This window comes from Portunus trituberculatus, chromosome 23 (assembly GCF_017591435.1).
Source record: "Portunus trituberculatus isolate SZX2019 chromosome 23, ASM1759143v1, whole genome shotgun sequence".
In the NCBI taxonomy this organism is placed as follows: domain Eukaryota; kingdom Metazoa; phylum Arthropoda; class Malacostraca; order Decapoda; family Portunidae; genus Portunus; species Portunus trituberculatus.
In genome coordinates, this window is record NC_059277.1 from 1,135,001 (window position 1) to 1,157,907 (window position 22,907).

The 22,907-nt window shown below is 39.8% G+C and overlaps 3 protein-coding genes across 3 annotated transcripts in view; 2 read left to right on the forward strand and 1 right to left on the reverse strand.

The window, feature by feature from the left end:
* LOC123507609 overlaps positions 1–1,707 on the reverse strand; it is a 4,236-nt gene extending 2,529 nt beyond the window's left edge. Inside the window, exons 1-2 of the mRNA XM_045260623.1 lie at positions 1,392–1,707; positions 1–603 (exon numbers count right to left, since the gene is read on the reverse strand). The exon at positions 1–603 is cut by the window's left edge and continues 110 nt beyond it. Coding sequence (XP_045116558.1) covers positions 1–603; positions 1,392–1,707 — 919 coding nt within the window. The remainder of the gene's footprint in view (positions 604–1,391) is intronic.
* Positions 1,708–4,109: 2,402 nt separating this feature from the next.
* LOC123507670 (conserved oligomeric Golgi complex subunit 3-like) lies at positions 4,110–15,456 on the forward strand. Its single transcript, XM_045260782.1, has 10 exons — positions 4,110–4,403; positions 5,395–5,556; positions 6,187–6,861; positions 7,706–7,845; positions 8,837–9,106; positions 9,674–9,842; positions 11,041–11,187; positions 11,562–11,705; positions 12,623–12,829; positions 13,147–15,456. Exons 1-10 carry the CDS (start codon positions 4,116–4,118, stop codon positions 13,402–13,404), a joined length of 2,460 nt encoding a protein of 819 aa, XP_045116717.1. The 5' UTR covers positions 4,110–4,115; the 3' UTR covers positions 13,405–15,456.
* An 837-nt stretch (positions 15,457–16,293) lies between these two features.
* On the forward strand, positions 16,294–22,726 carry LOC123507673 (alpha- and gamma-adaptin-binding protein p34-like). The gene is made up of 6 exons (XM_045260786.1): positions 16,294–16,468; positions 18,325–18,515; positions 19,136–19,262; positions 20,297–20,455; positions 21,694–21,855; positions 22,408–22,726. The coding sequence occupies exons 1-6, from the start codon at positions 16,402–16,404 to the stop codon at positions 22,614–22,616; spliced, it is 915 nt and encodes a 304-aa protein (XP_045116721.1). The 5' UTR covers positions 16,294–16,401; the 3' UTR covers positions 22,617–22,726.
* Positions 22,727–22,907: the final 181 nt, after the last annotated feature.

Consider the following 22,907-nt stretch of genomic DNA (forward strand, 5'->3'; position numbering starts at 1 on the left):
GGAAGGTCATCATGAAATACATGTTGTCGGTGAGTATGAAGGTGATGAATATTTTGCACCATAGCAGAGGTAGCGACAACACCCGCTCCAGTTCGCCGTATAGCCGCCTCAGCGTCAGCGTCCGCTGGTGGATCTGAAGCAGGGGCGCCTCGCCGGCCGCCTCCTGCAGGGCGCGGGTGAGGTCTTGGTTGTTGGCTGCTAGAGAATCCAGAATGAGCTGACCAAAGAACAAGAAGTAGGCTAAGGGCATGACCTGCAGCACGTGCAGCCACACGTAGGATACCAGGAACACCAAGAACGTCCCGTGGGGAGTGTTGGGGCCAATCCTGAAGACGTTGTACCACGTGGAGTACAACAAGTAGTTAATCAAGTGCGGAGCCACGAGAAACATGACTCTGGCGATGTGCGGCCACACGCTGGGACTGGTGGGATGCAGTTGGCTACACTGCTGGAAGAGAGCTACGATGGAGCCTTGACGGGCCCAGAAGGAAGCTGTGATGAACCAGCCGGTGAGCGTGAGGCAGAAGGCGAAGGAGATCATCATCACCGTGCTCACGATGGCCTCGCCCTTTGTCCTCACCGCATCCTTCGGCCACAAGTAACCTGCCATATAGAGAGTGTCTGCGATTAGCAATACTAATGCTGCATGCCACGATCTGTATTCCAAAGAGTGGTAAGTTCTTGTGAGGAGTTTCCGAGCATCAGAGATGATTAAGTAGATTTTCATAAGCGTTTTCTTCAGACACTACATTATGTATAATATATATAATCACACACTACAGTATGTAGGATAATAGCAGCAAGAAATTCCGTGAAACGCATTGAAATAAGGCATATACCATTACTATCACAATAGTTCACTGAAGTTTCCCTCATATTCTATTCATTGACAAACAGCTACAGGAGTAGCATTCTGAGAACATGCAGCGCCATCAAACATTCATCACAGGAGGCACAAGGCATCGATCGGGGAAGAGCTGTGCCTATCTATTGGGAGGCGCGGCGCATTCTCTCATCGCTATTTTCAAAGATCCAGAGATGACTACCCGGGTTCTCAATTAAGACTTAATTCTGTTCTGAAGGACTTTTGTTAATTGGTCACTTAAACCATAGCAAATCACCCCTCAAAGAACCAAAATGATGTGTAACTACAAGTACACTTTTTTTTAAATGGTGGAGATGCGTTCAGAAGTGCTTGAAATGGCTTCATCGCATCAGGATTGCTACAACTGATTCTCGCATACAAAACTGAGAACCGGAACTGTAGGGTGTCTCAATATGCCAGAACCTCAATAATATTGAACAAATGTAGGAAAAAAGAAAGTTAAAGGGAGTTTAATAAACTCAAACACCTTAACTCCTAAAGATCGACTCATGACTGCGGTACTTACCCTCGACAATGATGAAAGGGGTGGCAACTATTACCACCGCGACAAGGGTGCAACAGAATCTTGCTCTGGCCCAGCAGGACACCCTGACCTCAGCGCCACGTCCCGGCAGCAGCCCCAGCAGTACCGTCACACACCTCAGGCCTTCCAGTAGATCATGTCGTGGTTCAGGAAGGTGGGTGTCGGAGTTGCGAGTGGTCTGCGAGAGATTCGGGGAAGGCCACCCTTGCTTAGCGTTGCTCTTCACGTCGAGGTGAATGCCGTGTCTCTCATCATCGAGAAGGTAGTTCTCTGGCTCCACCTTAGTCTTTAGTCTCATCGTCACTAACACTCCTCCTGTGGGAGGAAAGATTGTTAAAGTGATAATGTCTTCTGTAAATTGACATATGGATAGGATGTTGAACCGTATATATTCTGAAACGCTTTGCCGCCGTACCTCCACTGCATTCAAAAGCGTCTGGTTATAAAGTATCCCGGTTTTCTAATGATTTTTTATATGGTCTTAGTGACAGATTGACAAGGTTTATACATTATTTTTCAGGCAAAGCTCTCTTGAAAACGGGATCAATCATCTCTGTGGCCTTTGAAATTAGTAGTGGTGAGAGACCAAAGCGTTTTTGAGGATAGATCATTGCGTTACGGGTGAAAAGGGAGACACGCTTGTTTCGAACTCTTTCAAACTTTCATAAGGATTATCTTCAATAGCCACAGTCATAAGTAATCAAGTTCCCATTAACATCTACCACTGATGGTACAGTCATTGTTAACCGTTTCACTGTTGCTGACATCTTCCTATAATCACAATTAAACCACTCTCAGGTATATATATATATATATATATATATATATATATATATATATATATATATATATATATATATATATATATATATATATATATATATATATATATATATATATATATATATATGCACCACCCATTTCTAGACGTTATACTTGCTAGGCAATAGAAAATCTACTGCTTTAATCTTTTCACTTTCTCGTGGTTCCTGGAGAGACTCGGTACAGCCATTCTTAGAGTTATGAAATGATGTATATATAGCAGTGAAAGAGTTAAACTATTATTAGAATAATTAAAAACACCTCTGGAAACTCTAGTAACTTCCACTTGAAACAGTCAAAAGCAGCAGTGGTAAAAGCTGCGGAGTGTTTGAGAAAGCTGTCCTTGACGTCGTGCCCCGTGTCTTGGTACGGACGTCTGGCGCAGTGAGGGGGCGACGTGGCCACAGCGGTGGGGTGACAAAAGGATTATGATGGTGATCGATGAAGTTGTTTAGCTGCTCAAGGGTACTGATGGATATCCGTCTACTTCATAAGATTAATGAGGTATTGATCCAATGAAAGACATTCTGTGGGGCGATGACTATAATATACGCATAAGACGCATTTGGTTTGTATTCGGACAGACTTTGCTTTCTCACCACGACGGTTTTCAAAGGCCGTAGAGATTCTCATACAGGTTCCCAAGACTATCTCATTGTTCTATTATAAAAACCATATAAATACTTCAACAAAACCACAGAAACACCCTTAAAAAACCGTGTTACCTTCGACTAGATCCTTTGGAAATAGAGGAGGTGTATCTCAGATATGTTTCAGAATATAATCTTTTGTCCAGGGGTATTAGGTGGTGGCGTATAGAGTGGATAGAGTGGTGAGCGTGGGATCGGGCAAACATCTGTACTTAGGTTCGAATCCCACCACGCGCCGTATTGACACTTTGTCATTTGTCGAATGGTTTAAAGTTACCTACATGTCACCATGGTACTCAGGTTCTAGGTGGAGGTGTAATTGCCTTACACCAAAGATGCACTTGGGTGATGATATGGGCTCTTGGGTGATGATATGGGCCCTAATATGAGTACCAATAATAAATGAAATTGCGTGCGCCGCTAATGGGTGGAAGCTGGACAGTGCTTCACATACTCTTCAAGTTCACCTATACAGGCGCTATAGGCTATAGCATTAAAAAAAAAAAAAAAAGTTATATGAAGACCGATTAAATGAGCCCGCAGAAAACCAACTGAGGGAAGAAGACAGCAGTGGGATGGAGGGATGGAATTGCTGTAGAGTTAATATGTTACTAGAATATAAAACACCCTTAAAAGCCCATGATACCTAAACAAGATCCTTTTGAATGTTTCAGAATGTGTTGTACATAAACACATAAATTTCCTTGTGGTTTTCCTTTTTCAATATCTGTTTTCCTGCTACGTCTTTTGTTCATCATGCTGACATGTTTGTGCTTTCCGTACTACGGACAATAAACAAACTATAAGTTGTGAAATAGAGGAATTGAGTCATCATGACAATATGATATCTATTGTTTCAATAGATCACGTTAATTAGAAGGATTTATCTCTTTTATAATATAAAAAAAAGGAAAAATAAGAGAAAAGGAGTCGGATTAAAAGGAAAAGTACAGACCAAAACAAAACTATTAATTTGTCTGTTGTAGTCCAAGCAAATACTCATAACAGTATAACTTAATCATAATAAATAAAAAAGAAAAAATAAAGTAGATAAGACACCGATTATACATGCATTGATTGACTAAAGTAAAGGACTCCGTACCAAACTAAGTATAAATAAACGAGGAAAATTTAAGATGAGAAAATTGAAGATAAACAGGAGAAAAGGTATCGAATATATAGAAAACCCTAGACCAAAATAAAAGCACCGTTGCAAACACGCGTCGCCACAAAGATGGAAGACGTGGCAGATGTAAACATTGCCCGGGTCCGCGAAAATCTGTCAAACTGGGAGGATGACAGCTCACCCTTGGCTCCCCTCACCCCGCGGGAACGAGACTCCATCATAGAGGTGACGGCGGGGAGTGAGTGGCGCCCGCTGCCCCTGGGAGAAGAGGGAGAGGAAGGAGAGAAGGGGGGCGGGGAGGCCAGGCAAGACACTCCAGACCAAGCTAAACACCGCCTTCATGACAGCCTCGCCGCCCTCAAGCTTGGCGAGGTCAAGATAGAGTCAAGCCAGCAGGTCAGTTACTGGGTGTTTAGTTGGATGGGTGTGTTCGTTTGTGTGTTATTGATGCGTGGTTCAAGTTTCCGGTGCCGCGCTGTCACTTCACCGGTTCAAGTTTCGCGTGTTTAGTGGTTGAAATGCGTCGTTTTGTGCGTGTTTAGCGTGGCACCGAGTCAGTTGCACGGTGTTCTGTAAGGTGAGTGTGTTTGTGTGTGTGTGTGTGTGGCTGGTTGAGTCCTCCGGCGCCAAGCTGTCACTTTACCGAGTCTTTTTTAGCAGTTTTGGGATTTGTGTCTGTCTGTTTGTTTTATTGGTTACTGGATACGGTTCATGGTGTTTCATGGAGAATGTGTTTTTTTTCGTGAACATTAATTAGTCCAAGTTCCCTGTAAAGTATTCCTAAACATTCAAAGTTCCTGTCAGTATTTCAAGTTTTCTGTCAAGTATTCCAAGTCCGTCAGATTCAAGTTTCTGTCAGTATTCTAAGTTTCCTGTCAAGTATTCCAAGTCCCTGTCAGATTTCAAGTTTTTGTCAGTATTCCAAGTTTCCTGTCAAGTATTCCAAGTCCCTGTCAGATTCCAAGTTTCTGTCAGTATTCCAAGTTCTCTGTCATATTCCAAGTGCCAAAGATTCTTGCCTGTATTCTAAGTTTCTGTCATTATTCTAAGTTCCCTGCCAAAGATTCCAAGTTCCTGTCAATATTCCAAATTCCCTGTCAAGTATTCCAAATGTCAAAGATTTCAAGTGCCTCTCAGTATTCCAAGTTTCCTGTCAGTAATCCAAGTGTCAAGGATTCCATGTTTCTGTCAAGTATTCCAAGTTTCTGTCAGTATTCCAAGCTCCCTGTCAATGATTCCAAGTTTCTATTATTATTCCAGATTTGCTTTTAGTGTCCCAAGTACCTGCTCTCCATTCCTTTTCCAGGTACTCACATACAGCTAACCACACACTTGTCACTGCTCCACATCTCCACACTTTGCATTACCAACCTTCTCCACTTGTCAGTTCCTCACATGGTTTGCTGGAGTGGAGGGTGAGATGTGTGAGGAGCAGGACACCCCATACAGGGACTATGTCAACCAGCTGGAGAGTCACCGAGCTGAGTGCCACACCCTCCTGGCTCAGCTGGATGAGGCCCTGGCTAACCTGCAGCAGCTCTCATCACAGGTACACCTTCACCTTTGAAGTTACAGAAGACAGTACTAAATTTTGGCTATAGTTTTTGGCTCTCTAGGACTGGGTTTTTTATTTTATTTTATTATTTTTTATTTACTTTTTTCTTTCTTTTTGTAATTTTTGGTCAGTGTTCCTTTTACGTGGGAAAAATATTTTGATTCCATTTGATAGTCTACAGAATGACACCACAGCAATTGAGAGCTTAGGTAGTCACATCAGAAGAGCATAATTGTACATTATAAAGAGGTCTTTCAAGGTGAGGCAGTCAATTGGTGTCCAACGGTTTCTCTCATTGGTCAGTTCAGAACTCACCTCACACTTGCCCTTCCTTCTCATGGAGTCCAGTTCATATTACCTTTAACATTCTATTTAATTCCAATCTTTTCCACATCATTACATTACCTTGCACCTCATGAAACTGTTATTGTGTAGTATGATGGCAAACTGTTTTATATATATTACTATATCATTAGCAGCCTTCTGTAATATTAGTACCTTACTCATGATAAACTTTGAGATATCCATCATCAGTTATTAGTTTCTCTAATTGTGCCTTGTGTTATGGTAGGTATATTTTGTAGATTCAAGTAGTTATTTATTGAGTATTTGTTTTCATTTCAGTACACAAGTGTGTCCAACAAGACCAGCGCACTACACACAGACTGTGAACACTTGCTGGCGGAGCAGACCAGGCTTGCCAACAAGGCCGACACCATTGAGAGCAAGCTGATGTACTTCAAGGAGATCGACAAGATAAGCCAGAAACTCAACTCTCCAGCATTCCAGGTGACCAGCGAGGGCTTCATTCCCCTGCTGGCCAAGATTGACGAGTGCATCAGTTACATGAACACCAACATGACATTCCAGGAGTCCTCGTTGTATCTTGCCAAATACAAACACTGCCTGAGTCGAGCGCTGGGCATGGTGAAAACGTACGTGACTAAATCACTAGAGAATGCCACGCAGCAGGTCATACCAAAGTCCGGTGCGGAGAAACCCACCACAGACAATGCTGCCGTGCTGTACTACGGCAAATTTAGGACTAATGCGCCTCGAATCAAGTCACTCATGGCGGAGATAGAGGACAGGGTCGAAAACAGCCCTGAGTACACTAACCTGCTGAGTGATTGCCACCAGTGTTACTTTGCACAGAGAAACAAGCTGCTGGGGCCGTGTGTGACTGATGCAGTGGCCCAGCTGTCACAGCAATACCAGCGGGACTACTGCTCCCTGGTGCGCAGTGGCTGTGCCTTCCTGGTGCATGTATGTGAGGACGAACACGCACTCTTCCACCAGGTATGGCACCACCCATGTCTTTGTGTCTTGCAGTGCCAAGAGCTAGCCAAAGAGTGGGTAAATGTCTTGAAAACTTCCTCTTAAATGAATTTGTCATAAGTAGATGGAAATACAGAAACAAGCAGGGAGTTCCAGAGTTTACCAAAGATTTATAAGTTATCATTTTCATGCAAAGTTTGGTGTCTTGCAGTCTCTTTATCTACCTGTAAAATTCTATACACTGTAAAATAGAAGTACATACATAAATACATAATACCAAGGCTGTCTCTCCCATAGAAATAATGGATGTACAAGTTAGTATTCTCCTTTCACCATTTCCTTAGAGTGATGAGTTGGCACCATGTATGAATTTCCATCAGTTGTTTCTGCTTCTTGGATCTTCTGACTCATCCTTTGCAGTCTCACTCTATCATCCTCCCAATCTTCTTCACTCATTTGGTTTCCTCCAGGCTCTTTTTAATGGTTCTCGGTCTTCTCTTCTTACTATGTGACCAAACTAACTCATTTTCTATCATCACTTTCATAATGCTTTCCACTCCTGCTTTCCATCTCACTTCTCCATTTTGTAAGTGTTATGTGAATAATTCACCAGCTAACTACCTCAACATTCTCATCACTATTCTTTCCAGCTTCCTCTTTTCTGTTGTCTCTAATGCCCATATTCCTGCTTCATGTATTGTCAGTTTTACCATTTTATTGTAGTATATTTAATAGATCTTTTGTTCTTTTTTGCGGAAGAGAGGAAAACTGGCCAAGGGAAACAAAGATTATTAAACAAGAAAGGCCCACTTAGATACCAATCCACAGACAAGTTAATATCCTGATGCTATGGTTTGTATTGCAGTTCTTCTCCACCACCACCCCAGAGCTGGACTCCTTCCTGCAGTCCCTTTGCACCGGCCTCTATGATGTGCTGCGACCACTCATCATCCACATTGACCACCTAGAAACACTGTCTGAGCTATGTAATATTCTCAGGAGAGGGTGAGTTCATGAGTGGCTGTCAAAGAGTCCCCTTCTTTGTTATTCACTGCTGTGTGTTGGTGCTCTGTGTGTGTCTTGTGTTATGTAGTTGATTTAGACATGATTTTGTAATTTCAAGTTGGTTTGTGTGTGTCATTGTTGATTTACATATGTTTTGTGATCTCAAGCATTATTGAAAGAATGATGCCATGATTTATTTATTTTTTATTTCTCTTACTCTCAGATAGTATGACATTGATAGATTTTCAACAACATTTGAACCAGCTAACTGCACAACAAATTACATATAAACAATAGGAACAATAAGAACTAGAAAGAAAACAATTGAACAGTATGAGAAGAGTGTTGGAAGTAGTAGGGGGAGTGAGGTGGGGAAGCGAGTCACAGGCTCTTCAAGACTGAGTGAGAAAACAAGAATATTGGCCATGGTGTTGATGAATGGGAAGCAGTGAACCCTTTCATGGTCATCATTACATTCCAGAATGTTGAATAAATTAAGTTTTGATGAGTGGGTAGTGATGAATATTTAAGCAGTCTTTATTTACCCCTAGCATGTTTAATAAATTGCCAATATTGATGAGTAAGTGACAAACATTTTAACAGTCTTGATTTAGCTCTAGAATGTTGAACAAATTAACAGTATTGGTGAGTAGATAGTGATAAACATTTAAACAGCCTTCATTTACCTCTAAGAATAAATAAAACAACAAGAAACTAAAATTCAACAAATGAAACTGTCTTGGATTGAACACCCTGATGGCAAGTGAGGTGTTGAGTAGTGAAGGTGGTAGACAAATCTCAGGCTGACCCAGAAATACTTTACTTCTCTTATGTTTCAACTACAAGTCTTCTTCAGAGAGAAAATTGTATCTGAAGAAGACTTGTTGTAATGTAAGAGAAGTAAGGTATTCTTGGGTCAACCTGAGATTTGTCTACCACCCTTGCCACTCAACTGTCCATGTAACCATATCAAGTGAGGCATTGTTTCCAGGATGATTGAGGAGCATCTACAGAACAACCCCACACAGCTTGCCCCGCTCACCTCCGTGGTACACCAGATGCTAGAAGACTCACAGGAGCGGCTGGTGTACCGTGCCCATATCTACGTCCAGACAGACATTGCCAACTTCTCCCCATCGCCTGGAGACTTAGCCTACCCCAGCAAACTCCAGATGATGGAAAGCATTGCCGAGAGTTTAGCCAGCCAGCGGAAACAGATGCACTCTCGCAACGCCTCCATCTCCTCCATGTCTTCCATTAGGTTGGTTTGGGCGGATGGTAAACTTTTTTTTTTTTATGTCTTGTTAAAGGTAATGTATTCAGTGCTCTCTCTTTATTTTCCTTTCTCTTATCTTTCTGTATTCATTCTCATCTTAACTCTTGTGTTGTTGTGTTTGTTTTTAATACTCATTATAGCTTTTCTTGTGTTCTGTTTGGTTTGTTTCTATTAATTAATATTTTTTTGGTTTTCTGTTTGATGTGTTCCTATTTATTTGTCTTCTGTTTGTTGTGTTCTTATTTTTTTTTTGTCTTCTGTTTGTGTTCTTATTTTTTCGTCTTAGTTCTTTTCTCTTCTTGGTTAAATAGAGAAAAATGCTTAGTTCTTTTCTCTTTTCCTTTGTTAAAAAGAGAGAAAAGAGAGAAATAGAGAGAAATGCTTAGTTTTTTTCTCTTCCTGATTAAGCAGCAAGAAAAAAACATCTTAGCTCTTTCCTCTTCTCCGTTAAGTAGACCAAAACACTTTATTCTTTTCTTTCCTCCTCTTTTCCATTCTCTTTTTTTTTTCTTTTTTTAGTGAGGTTTATTATAGTGATGATATGTCCCCCAGATCTGCCACCAGTGAAGAGGTTGCCAACATAACTGGTGCAGCAGAGGAAAGGTTCTCCCGGGTGGGCACATCCCCTGCTGACCTGCACGGCATGTGGTACCCAACAGTCCGCCGCACCCTCATGTGCCTTTTCAAGCTGTACCGGTGCGTGGATAGGAGCATATTCCAGGTGAGGCTTTGTAGAGTGGCCCTGACATCACCACCTTCAAGTCTGGTTATTCGTCTGACATCACCACCTTCAAGTCTGGTTATTCGTAAACCTTCTTGTCTCCTTTGTCTTTTTTTTTTTTTTATGTAAGATGGGAAAATTGGTCAGGAGCAACAAAAACTCTTAAATCAAAAAGGTACACTCGCTTTTGGTGTTGTGTGTTTCTGTGAAAAGTCTTCTAGTATTTTGCTGTGTCTTGTGGTACACCTTTGAAATGCGTCTGAGATTACCACTAAGCAGTTTGATCCTTTTTAGTCTCTCTCCTTTTTTGGTTCAGATATTTTGTGTTCCTGTGAAGAAAACTTTGATTCCTGTGATGTGGTGTACTTTGTAAAACATTTTGTCAGCAGTTATGAGGTTACTACTTGGCAGTTTGAATGAATTTAGAGTTTGCACTCTCATGTCTTTACTTTAAGGTTGTATATTACTTTGGAAAATTCTTTGATATAATGGAACTTCTGATGACACACATAAGAACCTAAGAAAATGAAGAAAGCTTCAAGAAGTCATCAAGCCTACACATGGCAGTCCCTTTAACAACAATACCCCTTAACCCCTTCAATACTGGGACGCATTTTCATTAAAGGTTGTGAGCATAATTAGACGATTTTAATTACACTAGCAAGGTTCTATGGAGGTCAGAAAGTTAATGGTCTAGAATCTCCACTATTTAAAATCCCAGATGAGATTCTAAAGCTGTATAAAATTGCCTAATAGTAACCTGAATAAACAGGAAGACCATGGTACCGAACGGGTTAAATGGACTGATATGAAGTGTATGCAAGAACATCCTTAAAGACTTAAAACCAGACAGGATTACACACACATAGACAAATACATTGCCACTGACTCTCCATCACCATATGTTTGCACTCATAAACTTGCTATCTACCTGTGTATATCCATCTTCCTATGACCTGAACTACTTTAAGAGGGTTTCAAGACATTTGTCCCATTTTTTTGGCTAACTCTCTGAGGCCTGTTTGAGGACTGGCATTTAAGTGGGCCTTTGTGTTTAATTGTTTTTGTTGCCCTTGGCCAGACTATCCCTCTTACATAAAAAAAGAAGAAAACTTAATCAGACAAACACATCATCCTTCACTCTCCATTGCTGTATAATTTGTACTGATAAACTGAGCCTAATGAGTGTCTGGCACAGGGTGTGTCGCTGGAGGCCCTGTCAGCGTGCATGCAGAGTCTGAGCAGAGCGTCAGCCACCATCAGCAAGACGTCATCACCTCTGGATGCTCAGCTCTTTGAAATCAAGCATCTCCTCATTCTTAGGGAACAAATGGCACCTTTCCAGGTTGGTTGGCTCTGGTGGTGACTGAAATGTAACTTTGGCTTGTGTGAAAATAGGATTGGTAATGATTATTATTGTTATTATTTTATTTTTATTTATTTATTTATTTATTTATTTATTTATTTAATTTTTTTTTGTCATGTCTCAGTTTTTGATAGTTTCTTATATCTCTTGCTTAAATTATTCATGTAATTTGTGTGTTTGTGTGGTTTTTCTCCTTTATAATGTTAGTAAGTAAAGAGACAGTGGAGCCATCAGTAAAAGTTTCATTCCTGATTCCTGATCTCTTATATTCAGTGTCAGATGTAACATTTCCCCGCTGTACATGTGCTGTCTCTTTACCGTGTACTGATCTGTGTTCTGGCAACACTGCACAGGTTGATGCGTGTTTGCATGAGACAAGTCTGGACTGGAGCAAGGTGCGGACAGCTGCTCTTGGCCTTGTGCAGAAGAGAGGGCGGCTCTTCTCACTGTCCTCCAATAATGCCTTGCTGGAATTCATTGTAGAGGGAACACCGCAAGTAAGTGTTTGTACTGCCTTCATTTTGATCATCAGGATTGCACTAAGATCACTCACTTTAGCCTGTTTTTTGTTTTAAGTCTTTTTTAGGCTACTGAAATTTTTAATGCAAATTACTGTACAAAAATTAGTGTCTTAAAAATGTAGATGGTGGACAAATTTATCTATTAGTGAAAGGCTTGTGGTTTGTTCCTTGACTATTTTTTTTTTTTTTATCATCTCATTGTCAAAAATCTAAACTAGCAATTTATTTCCCCTTCCTTGCCCTTCATCACTAAACACCCAAGACTATCATATCTTTTCCTTTTATCTTAACAGCTCATTTTCTTTTCCTGAGCTCACCACCAAAAATAATCCTAGCAAACATGATTCTCCTTTCCCTACACCTCATCATCATTAAACAGCCCAGACTGACATGAATTTTCCTTCTAACAACTCATTTTTCTTTTCCCAGACCTGATCACCAAAACTAACTCAAACTAACTTGATTTTCCTTTACCCAGACTTAATCATCATAAGGTAACTCACTTTAACCCCTTTAGTACCATGACATGTTTTCATATTCATTCTGTTTACTATTTGGCAATTTTGAACAGCTTCAGAAACTTATGTGAGGATTGAAATAGTGAAGACTCTGGCCATTAACCTTCTGACCTCCATAAACTCTTCTTAATGTAAATTAAATAATCTAATCCTATCCAAAACTCAAGGTAAAAATGCATCCCAGTACTGAAGAGGTTAACATGATATATCCTTATTTTTAACTATAGACTAACTTTTCTTTATCTTAGCTCATTTGAATTAACCCCATGATTTTCCCTCCCCACACTAACTAGTTTTTTCCCTCTTTCCTAACTATTTATTTTTCCCTATCTGATCACCAAAAACTAGCCCAATCTAATAACTTGCTTTATGCAGGTGACAGAACAAAGACTGGACTCCAAGAGGGATCTGGATAACCGGCTGAAGAAATTGTGTGAGCTGCTTATCCTCACCTGTACAGAGACACTATCCGGCCCCATCACTGTGTTCCTCGCCAAGGCAGAGGTCATACTGCAGATGAACCGAGAGGAAAGTGTCAAACCCATTGTACTCAAGAACCAACCCTTCGCTGTGCCGGAAAAGGTAAGGTTATTGTTTTTGTTTTCTCTTTTCATTTTTAGTGTTCTCGTGTCTCCCTCTGTTTTTTCTTTTATTCTTTTGGGACACATTTAGATTCTTCCTCCATTTTATTCTTCCTTGAAATTTAGATGATTAAAAAAAAGAGAATAATTAGAGCTTTGATTTTCCATTTTAATCCAGCTTAATTTGACTTTAAACCAAAAAATGCAATAGAATAATTAGAGAGAGAGAGAGAGAGAGAGAGAGAGAGAGAGAGAGAGAGAGAGCCAGTACAGTGAAAGTAGGATAACATAAGAGTGACATAACATTCTCTGACCCAGACTGGCGATGTGGTGAGCACCTGCCTCAAGAACATCCGAACTCACCTTCCTAACATCCAGCGCAGCATGCAGCTTTATCTAGCTAACCGGGACACAGAGTTCATTCTGTTCAAACCTGTCCGTACAAATGTCCTCACCTCCTTCTCCAAACTCTCAGAAGTCATTGCCGCTAATTACAACGAGGAGGACAGAACAATAATTGGGTGTCCATCTCAAGAGGAAGTCTCGGCGCTACTGTCGTCACTGTTCAAGAGTTAATGATGCGTGTGTTTCTAAGGTGCTGCATATTTTAAAACTTTTCTAGGACTCAATTGGAGATATTGTACATACCCTCTTTGTTTTTCTCCTTCAGATTTGTTGCTTTGTTTGTAAGCAGGTGCAGAATGATGGTGTGTTGTAATTTGATCTGGTGAAAGCAGTGCTGTTGTTATATTTCACTTGCATTGTTTGTAAATCTATGCAAATTTGAGCTTGTGAGTGATTTGTACCACACTGAAGTCCACAGTTTTGTGTGCACCGTCAGCACAACAGTTACAATGTGTTTGGCTTGAATATTATCCAGAATAGCTATTTATGATGACTCAATTCCAGCCACTTTCTTGAGTGGCCAAGCAAATCTTTGCTAAGGTGAAGCATTCCTGTGTGTGGAAGCTGCAGCGCAGCGGGTGGACTGACACCAGTTGTGAGGCAGGAAGTCTTTGAGCACCATTGTAACTCCCTCTGAGTACAAGCATCTTTGAGGTGAAAAGTCCATGGATGAGATGTACCAAAGTATGAGCTGTAATTCAGAGTATGCTTTGTAATGATGTGTAATTAAATTAATTACACAATTTACAACAGAATTTCAGATTTACAGAAATAGGTTTTTATAGGAATAATTCTGTGGAATCAAATGAAGGAGCAAGAAGTGGTGATGTGGAGGCAGCTCTGTAAAGATTGGCATGGTGGTGTGTGCTGAGGAGATGAGGTCCTGGGGTGCTTGCTGTGTGGAGGTAGTGGAATGAGACAGTGAAATGAGTGGTGGTGTGAGGCAGTAAGTGTGGTTGTAACTTAGAAATATGTATATGAAGTGTGGCTATAATTAATGAACATGATAACAAGATCTGCTGTGAGAGATGTAAGGCTGAGAGAAGATCACTGAAAGACATTGTGAAAGAGAGTGCTAGATGCAAGTGCAATATCTATGGAACAAGAAAGGGTAGTTGCACATCATAGATCAACCTAAACAGAGTGGTACAATGGGAACAATCACTCTCTCTCTCTCTCTCTCTCTCTCTCTCTCTCTCTCTCTCTCTCTCTCTCTCTCTCTCTCTCTCTCTCTCTCTCTCTCTCTCTCTCTCTCTCTCTCTCTCTCTCTCTCTCTCTCTCTCTCTCTCTCTCTCTCTCTCTCTCTCTCTCTCTCTCTAAAAAGGGCATAGAAAAAAAATACCTTAAACTGGTGAACTATTTTGGCATGAAAAATACACACATCTACACACAGTTCTGTATTTCCATCATGTAGGCTTATCCCAGGTTATTTTTCATTAGTAACAGACCAATGAGAGGAAATGTTAGAAATATCATTGTTGTAGACATCATGATTTGACTACCTGCTTATAAAGTGGACATCAGCCTGGGATATAGATAGGTAGAAATATGCCTACTACTGCACACCTACTTTGAGAACCTGGATATTCACTTAACAAACAATAACTTAAGTGGTGATGTGAATAAGTGAACATACAGCTTGGTGATGGAGATGCCAGGGATGAGAGAGAGAGAGAGATGAAGTGATGGAGGGAGATAGTGAAAAATGAGTGATAGGGTATGGAAAGTGATGATGCTGAGAGAGAGAGAGAGAGATGGGTAGTGATGGGTGCCTAGGGTGAAAAATGGGTGAGGAGTCAGTGCTGGGAGATTGGAATTGATGGTGCCTAGGGTGAGTGAGTGCAGGGTGCCAGGATGAGGGAGAGTGTGGCAGGTGGAGGCAAGGAGTGTCTCAGATGCCACAAGAGGACCAGAGTTTCCTGTTCCATTTGTTAAGTTAAATGAAATCGAGTGCATTTTATATTTTTTTTTTCTATCTTTCTTTCAGGAGCATTGAGGTATTAGAAAGTGTGGCCTGTTAGTTCTGCCATGATAAATTAAGGAACACACACACACACACACACACACACACACACACACACACACCATTTGTCAAACTATTTATAATGAAGAAACGGATATCTGTGATGCAAGACTGTAGTTGTTAAGGTAATGTTTTGATTAAAGTTGTTTTCAGATATTTAAATATGTTGTTTTAAGACAAAATATATAAGAATGTGATGATATGGTTGCTTATTCCTTTTTTTATAGGCTGGCATGTGTTTTTTAGTACTTACTAGCATCTTCAGTATGATCATAATAATCATCATTACCACCACCACCATTTCCACTAAAATAGAAGTGGACAAAAAAGAAGAGAGGAAGGCGATATGGCACTAGAGAATATTGTCTGTAGCCTAGTACATGATAAAAGGAAAAGAAAAGGGGGAAACCCGTGCCCTGGCCCAAGTTATCGTTCTATAGATAATACGAAAATATATAGTGGCGTTAGATAACAAGTGAAGGCAGATGAATGAGTTGGCCCAGCGATTGCGAGAGAGAAGAAATGACGTTCTATTTATCAATGCCTGAAAAATATCTATAGTGAATTATTTTGTATAAATGCAAAGAAGAAAGGTTGAATCATGTTATGCATCCGTTGAAATTTACTAATTACAAATAACTTTAGATATATAAACATTTACTTTTTTTTCATTCATCGACTTTTTAGAGAGCGGAAACTATAGTCTATATGAGTTGGCGGTAGTTGTACGTAACAGTAGTAGAAACTAGAAACTCTATGTAGTTAAAAGAAGGCAAGAAGAATAGAGGAGACAGAGAAGAGAGGATAGTTTAAACGTTGAAAAATCATATGCAAAAAAAAGGAGAGGTAAAAAAACAAGTTCAAGAGGTGATAAGTGAAACAGGATATACAAAGAGATAAGAAATAGGAAATCTTAGGGATAGAGATATGGAGAAGATAAAAGCATATGTCTATGAGATAAGACCTATTACAAACGTTAAAGAGTAAATGTGAAAAATAGATAGGAAGAAAATCCGAACTAGTCCATGAGAGAGAGAGAGAGGAGCGCCGCGGAGTTGGCACCACTGCGGAGTGTAAACAGTAAACAGCTGCTGCTTCACGCCCCCAGTCTCTGCCACCTGTCACGGCCCCCTGTTGCCCCTGCCATGACGTCCACGCCCTGCCTCGTCATCCTCTCCACCCCAGGGAAGGACGGGCGGGACATCGTGAAAGGTAAGGGGTCAGGATAGTGTGGTAAATGGTTAATAGTTAATAATGATAAGGACTCGCAATTACCAAGACAGTGCCTTACTCAACAGCCCTATCATGTCTTTTTGTTAGCTTGTATAGTGACCGGAAGACTTATTTTGATGGGTATGAATAAAGAGATATAGGTCCATAGCAAGTATGTAGTGTTGTTTAAATTTTTTTCTTTCCATGTTTCTTTGCCAATGCAATTGAATGCATAACACGCCGCTGTACAGACCGGGACGTGTTTTGATGGATGTCAAGAATGGGGTCGTATCAAGTTTGCCGTTTCACACTGTGCTAGTACAGTGGTAACGCGCTGGCCTGGCATTGCTATAATTGGCAGATCGAGTCTCGCTCAGGCGCGTGAGTTTAAGCTGTTTTCATGGAGGTTACTGATGAGATTGGGCTGCCTCACTGGGAGTTGGGTTCACCTGGCTGACTTTCTGGAGAGCATCAGATGTGATGGATACCAGAACTAAAACTAACGAACCTTAACTTAAACTTTAAGAGTGGGCTTGTAGTAAGTTTGCCATTCCGCACAATGCTTAAACTTTTGATAATTATATATAATACATCCACATAGCGTAACCTATCCAGATCCCTCCCTCCTGCTAGGAGATTAACCCAATCTAAACCTTAACCTAACCTAACAAAATTCAATTCTCTAGATACCAGGACATTCTAATATCCTGCCACTCATGAATCCCAAGTATAAAAAAAAAAGTAATTTCAATGTTTGCTCTTGACTGGTGCACAGCTCACTGGACTTATAAAATCTTGAATTTTTGCCACTCTTTTGAGTGCTATTACAGACTTACTAAAGTCTGTTCATCCAAAGAATCCAGGCCGAAACTACTAGTTCGGTTGGCAGCCCCGCCGCCACTGAACCTTCCCGACACTTAAATTTTTTTTCAAGTACATTTATTTTTCTTCAAGCTATAAACTTGTATATCTATTGAGTTAAGTGAAGAAAAATAAATGTACTTGAAGAAAATTTAAGTGTCGGGAAGGTTTAGTAGTGGCGGGGGTGGGCAGGGCTGCCAACCGAACTAGCAGTTTCAGCCTGGATTCTTTAGATGAACGGACTTTACATGATTAAGGTCAGTGACCTTTCCACATGATAGATGAGTTTCGTGCTTGTATCTGATGTGGCTGGCTTTACTTTTTTTTTTTCTCTCTCTCTTTCCCATACTAGAGAAACAGGTCATTAGGATGGAAGCAAATGTGCATTACTTTACACAAATTAAAGGCTACATGCTGCTGGAATCCCACAGTTAGCTAGTATACTAATTGTCTCACTTCCATTGCAGAACAAGCCTTGAGAAGCATTATTTGGCTGTTGGAAAGCCACTTTATACTAGTCACACTAATTACAGGGTTCTGATTTGCAAGAAGCCTCCAGAGTCATAGTAATTACTGAATGCTTTTCCTTATAATGCACTCCTTATAACCCCTAGAATTGCAACTTCTGCTGTGGCTCTGTCTCTTGCCATGCAAATCAAATGAACTCTTGTGCATATTAGTTTGAAGTGCACATATGATTTTACTTAAGAGAAAAACCAGCTTTGTCAAGAAGAGTGTGACAGTGTGACTGTGTGATTCTGTAGGTCATTCAGGAGCCACAGATGAATTATTAATATTAACTCTGGTTTGGGCGATGCTTTTGACTCTTCATCTTTGGGAACCAGCACATTAGGGGCTATTTTTGCATATATTTTTTGTTGCCCTGGGCCTGTGCCCCTCTTATATATATATATATATATATATATATATATATATATATATATATATATATATATATATATATATATATATATATATTAATTGTCATTGTTCAGGTATTTTGGACAAAGAATGCCTGCCAGAGCCAAGCACAGTGGCAGAGGGTGTGGAGTGTTGGGAGTGGTGGGTGGAGAACAAGTACTACACAGCCACTGTCCAGCTGGCCAACATCTTGCAGCCTGAGCAGTGCTTGCCATGGATCATGGAGCACGGGGAGGCTTGTCTCATTTATTGTGATGCCACACAGGTTAGTACAGTGCCTTGGATTTAACTGTTATGTGTTTGTTTGTTTTTCATTGTAATAAGGAACACTGGTTATGTGCAAGATAAAAGAGTGAAAAAAAAAGGGCCCACCGAGAGAGCAAGTCATTTAAAAGAAAATTACTGTATGTATTTCCTTGAATATATATATATATATATATATATATATATATATATATATATATATATATATATATATATATATATATATATATTACAAAACTATGTATGTGTGTGTATATATTGTTAATGGAGGAGAATGTGAGAGACATCAACACCTGATCTGACTCGGGTCAAAATCATTGGGTGCTGTGAATGACCACATTAACACTTAGAGTGCAGTTTTTAGTACATTTAGAGTTTCAGCCCAGCAGGTGCTTGGACTGTGTTGTGCTTGAGTGACGTGGGTAAGTGAGCCAGTGGCACTGCTAACCAACACAATCACTTCAAAGATAAAAGCTAAATATTTATGTGTATTGAAAAATGACCAAACTTATAGAAATATGATGATAGTAATGTATATCTTTTCCATGTAATGATAAACAAAATAAAATGTTTGAAGTGTTTAATTCCTATTGATAATAAAAGTAATATTGTTATTTTCAGAATGACGTTTTGGAGAGAATTAATAATTTAGTCGAAAAAATTGGAGACTTTGAACCAGATGTGCAGCTGCTGGTGTGTGACTCTCTGGGTGATGATGACAACACCGCCGCCCTCTCGGCCCTCACAGGTGTGCTGAGCTCTTCCTCCAAGTGTGCTGTCAAGATCTGGTTTATTTATCAGGGACCGTTTTCTAAATTTTAAAACACTTGTATGAACACCTTGACTATTTTTAATTGGTTGTAGTTCAGTGCTTCCAGACTTTTCGGACTGCACCACATATAGGTCCATCGTCATGCATCACCAGAAAGCAGGGTGTAAAGGGAATTGTATGGTGTGTCTGAATGTACTTGTATATATATGTAGTGTATAACATTAACAAGATTCTCACAGGAGAAAACTCTTAAGAACCTAGGTAATCATCTTTATAACCTTTGAAAACAGTTATGATGAGAGAACAGAGAATTTCATGATATTAACCCAGATCTTTTAAATATGTAATATATGTATAACTTTTTCATTGAGGGTTAAGAAAGGAAAGAGTTTGCCATGGCATCTATGATGAAATAGAGAATCTCTTCTATGTGTGAGTTCATACTGGGAACTGTCTGTCTGTCTTTTTATCTTTACTGTGTAATTATTTTTTTTATTCAAGAGAGGCACTGGGCTAGGAAAAATGTAAATGAAAAAAATTATATAAATAGGCATATTGAGGTGCCAGTTTCTAAAGAAAGGTTAAAAGAACAATTCATAATGCAAGAATAAGTGTCCTGAAACTTCTCTTGAAAGACTTCAGGTCATATGAAGGAGGAAATACAGAAGCAGGCAAAGTTACAGAGTTTACTAGAGGGAGAAAAGTTAAGTACTCTTGATTTTAGGCTGTTAGGAAATTTGAGTTAAGCATTAGTTTTAGACTGAAATAAAAAAAAAGGGGAGTTTTGTATTGAACTCTTAAACATTATCAGCAATCAAACAAAACTCTTACAATCAACCAAAAATCTATCAAAATTCTTCCACTAAACCAATGATTTTGAGAATAAACCAATAATTTTGATTTAAAAGAGAGAATGTAAAAACACTAGCTTAGACTGAAAGGAGATAAGTTGAATGAACCACTAATTTTACAGTGAAAAAAAAGTAAAATAAATAACAAAATCTCGTTAGGTCAGCAGTGGTGTATCAGCAATGGGTGGGAGTTGGTGGAGCTGCAACCACACGAACCCCAGCCTGACCCAGAGGAGGATGACTTCCGTGAGTCGTGGGGGTTCAAGCGGATCTCCCAGGCCCTGCACGCTTGTACCTGGTCCAACTTAGACATGAAAGGTAGTCTGCTGTGTCACTCATTGATGGACTGGTGACTGACTGACTAACTAGCTAACTGATTGACTCATTGACTAACTGATTGATTGATTGACTACTGATTAACTCATTTATTTATTGATTGGGTGATTGACTGACTGATTGGCTAATTGACTAATAGATTGACTACTGATTAACTGTTAGATTCATTGACTGGTTGACTGACTTATTGACTAACTTATTTGCTGGTTTTTTATTGTGACTGATTGGCTGGTTGACTGACTATTTTATTTATTTTTTTTTCCTGTTGTGACAATGAAACAATATACTATCTCAAATTTATGTACTAGTTTTTCTGTTATGACTGATGTTGTTATGAATGTAAGCCTTGTATTATTAACGCTTTTTTTTTTCTCTCATAAAGAGTATTAGAATAGTTTCATTGGGCACAGAGGTGAAGAATGGCATTTTATTTGTGTTTTCTTCAGTGATTATAAAGAACTCTTGCTAAACCATCACTACAATCATGTAAACCTTCTTGAAAAATGGATATTATTTCATTAGGCGCCGCAACAGCTTAGGCCATGTGGCACCGCTAAGGTTAATGGGAAAACGCTGCATCTCCCATCCGGGCAACTAGGTTTGGAAAAGATCTGAACATGGGCTGCCTAGACTGGAGGCCTGAACATGATCAGCCTTTACCCCTTCAGTATCGGAATGCATTTTTACCATGTATTTTGGGTATGATTAGATGATTTTATTTACATTAGGAAGGTTCTATGGAGGTCAGAAGATTATTGGCCAGAGTCTTCAATATTTTAATACCCACATGAGTTTCTGAAGCTGTATAAAATCACCAAACGGTAAGCAAAATAGATATGGAAGCGCATCCTGGTACTGGAAGGGTTAACCAACTATGCCACCCAGCCCCCAACCTCTTTGAAAACCACCATCACTCTTAGGAGAGATTTTTAGAATTGTTGAGAGGAGATAAGGGGACATTTATTTATTTCATTTATTTATGTAAGAGGGGAAATCTGAATAAGGGCAACAAAAACAAATAAACAAAGATATCCACTTAGATGCCAGTTCCCAAGCAGGTCTGAGAGAGTTTGCAAAAAGAAGGGGATATATGTTTTGAAACCTCCTTCTTAATTAAATGAGGGAGGTAGGGAGGGATGAATGGGGTTAAGCATACAACTGTAGTTATTTATGTTGCTGCTTCATATCATCTCCAGCTCTCATCTGCACACTAATTCCAGACAACCAGGGAAACATGCTGAGTGCCGTCCTGCAGTCAGTATCATCACAGGAGGAACGAAGTAACAGCAGCCCACATGAAACAGAGGAAGTCATTTACACTCAGCTCAATGATCTCAACCTGGGGGAAGAAGATGCTCCAGATATTCAAGGCCAAGGTTTAGGTGAGTGAGGAGGTGAAATTTTCCAGCTCTCATGGTGTATACAAAGGCTCTCAAGGGTCTGTCCAGCTCACTAATGCAAGAGTTAACAAATATTTGCAGTCATTCATTCCCTTTTCTGGTAAACTGAATCTCCCTTCCTATTTTTGTATTTCCTTCTTGTGTCCATGTTCCTAGCCCAAGAGTAACCCATATTCTCAGTCATTCATTCCTCTTTCTGTTAAATTCTGGAACTCCTTACCTACTTCTGTATTTTCTCTTTCCTATGAATTGAACTCTTTCAAGGTGGAGGTTTCATGACACTTATTCTCCAATTCTGGATGATCCTTTGATTTCTTTTGTGACTGACAATATTAGTGTGCCCTTTTTTCTCTCGTTTTACCTTCAGCCAGCACTCCTCTACATGTAAATAGACCTTTATTGGTGATTTTGGTTGTTATTTCCTGTTAATAGGACAAGGAATGGGAATGATGTGGAAGAGGAAGAGATTAGTGGACATTCTTTGTTCTATGTATACACCATAGATCTGAAGACAAAAATTTATATATTCTTCAGATGTTCTGGACCCGTCTCTGCTTCAAGACTGCACGAGTGGAGATGACAGTACCTTTGAAAACTTATTCTCTAGCTTTGAACACCTGAAGAAGACAGCAGCCTCCCTCCCACCAACACAGCGTAGGGACTATGCTGAGAAGGTGGCTGTGGCTTTCTGGAGAGCCATGGGAGGAGACGAGGAAGAGGTGGATGGGTTAGATTCGGACTGATGTGGGTACTGGTATTAAGATGTGTTTATTGTTATGAATGTGTTGGTGAACCTTAAACCTAGAAGCTCTAAATGTTGTTTTCATTTAGCAATATTAAAAAGTGAAAAGTGTTTGATGTTATGTAACCATTTTTATTTGCAGCCAAGATTTTGATATTATTCGGTATTGCTGCTGCTGTGTTGGAAGATGGTTAATGTGGCTGCACACTACATCTTGGATGGAAGACTAATGCCATCATATTTTCTCTATGTTGTAAAAGGTAACTGAAAATATTATCAGTTGAGGGAATCT

What these genes read in the sequence shown, in the direction of transcription:
- LOC123507670 (XM_045260782.1), top strand. Translation starts at nt 4,116, where the DNA reads ATGGAAGACGTGGCAGATGTAAACATTGCCCGGGTCCGCGAAAATCTG. An exon ending in AACAAATGGCACCTTTCCAG is followed by an intron (nt 11,188 to 11,561) that starts GTTGGTTGGCTC and finishes AACACTGCACAG; the next exon opens with GTTGATGCGTGTTTGCATGA. An exon ending in CCTTCGCTGTGCCGGAAAAG is followed by an intron (nt 12,830 to 13,146) that starts GTAAGGTTATTG and finishes TCTCTGACCCAG; the next exon opens with ACTGGCGATGTGGTGAGCAC.
- LOC123507673 (XM_045260786.1), top strand. Translation starts at nt 16,402, where the DNA reads ATGACGTCCACGCCCTGCCTCGTCATCCTCTCCACCCCAGGGAAGGAC. An exon ending in CGGGCGGGACATCGTGAAAG is followed by an intron (nt 16,469 to 18,324) that starts GTAAGGGGTCAG and finishes GTCATTGTTCAG; the next exon opens with GTATTTTGGACAAAGAATGC. An exon ending in TTTATTGTGATGCCACACAG is followed by an intron (nt 18,516 to 19,135) that starts GTTAGTACAGTG and finishes TGTTATTTTCAG; the next exon opens with AATGACGTTTTGGAGAGAAT.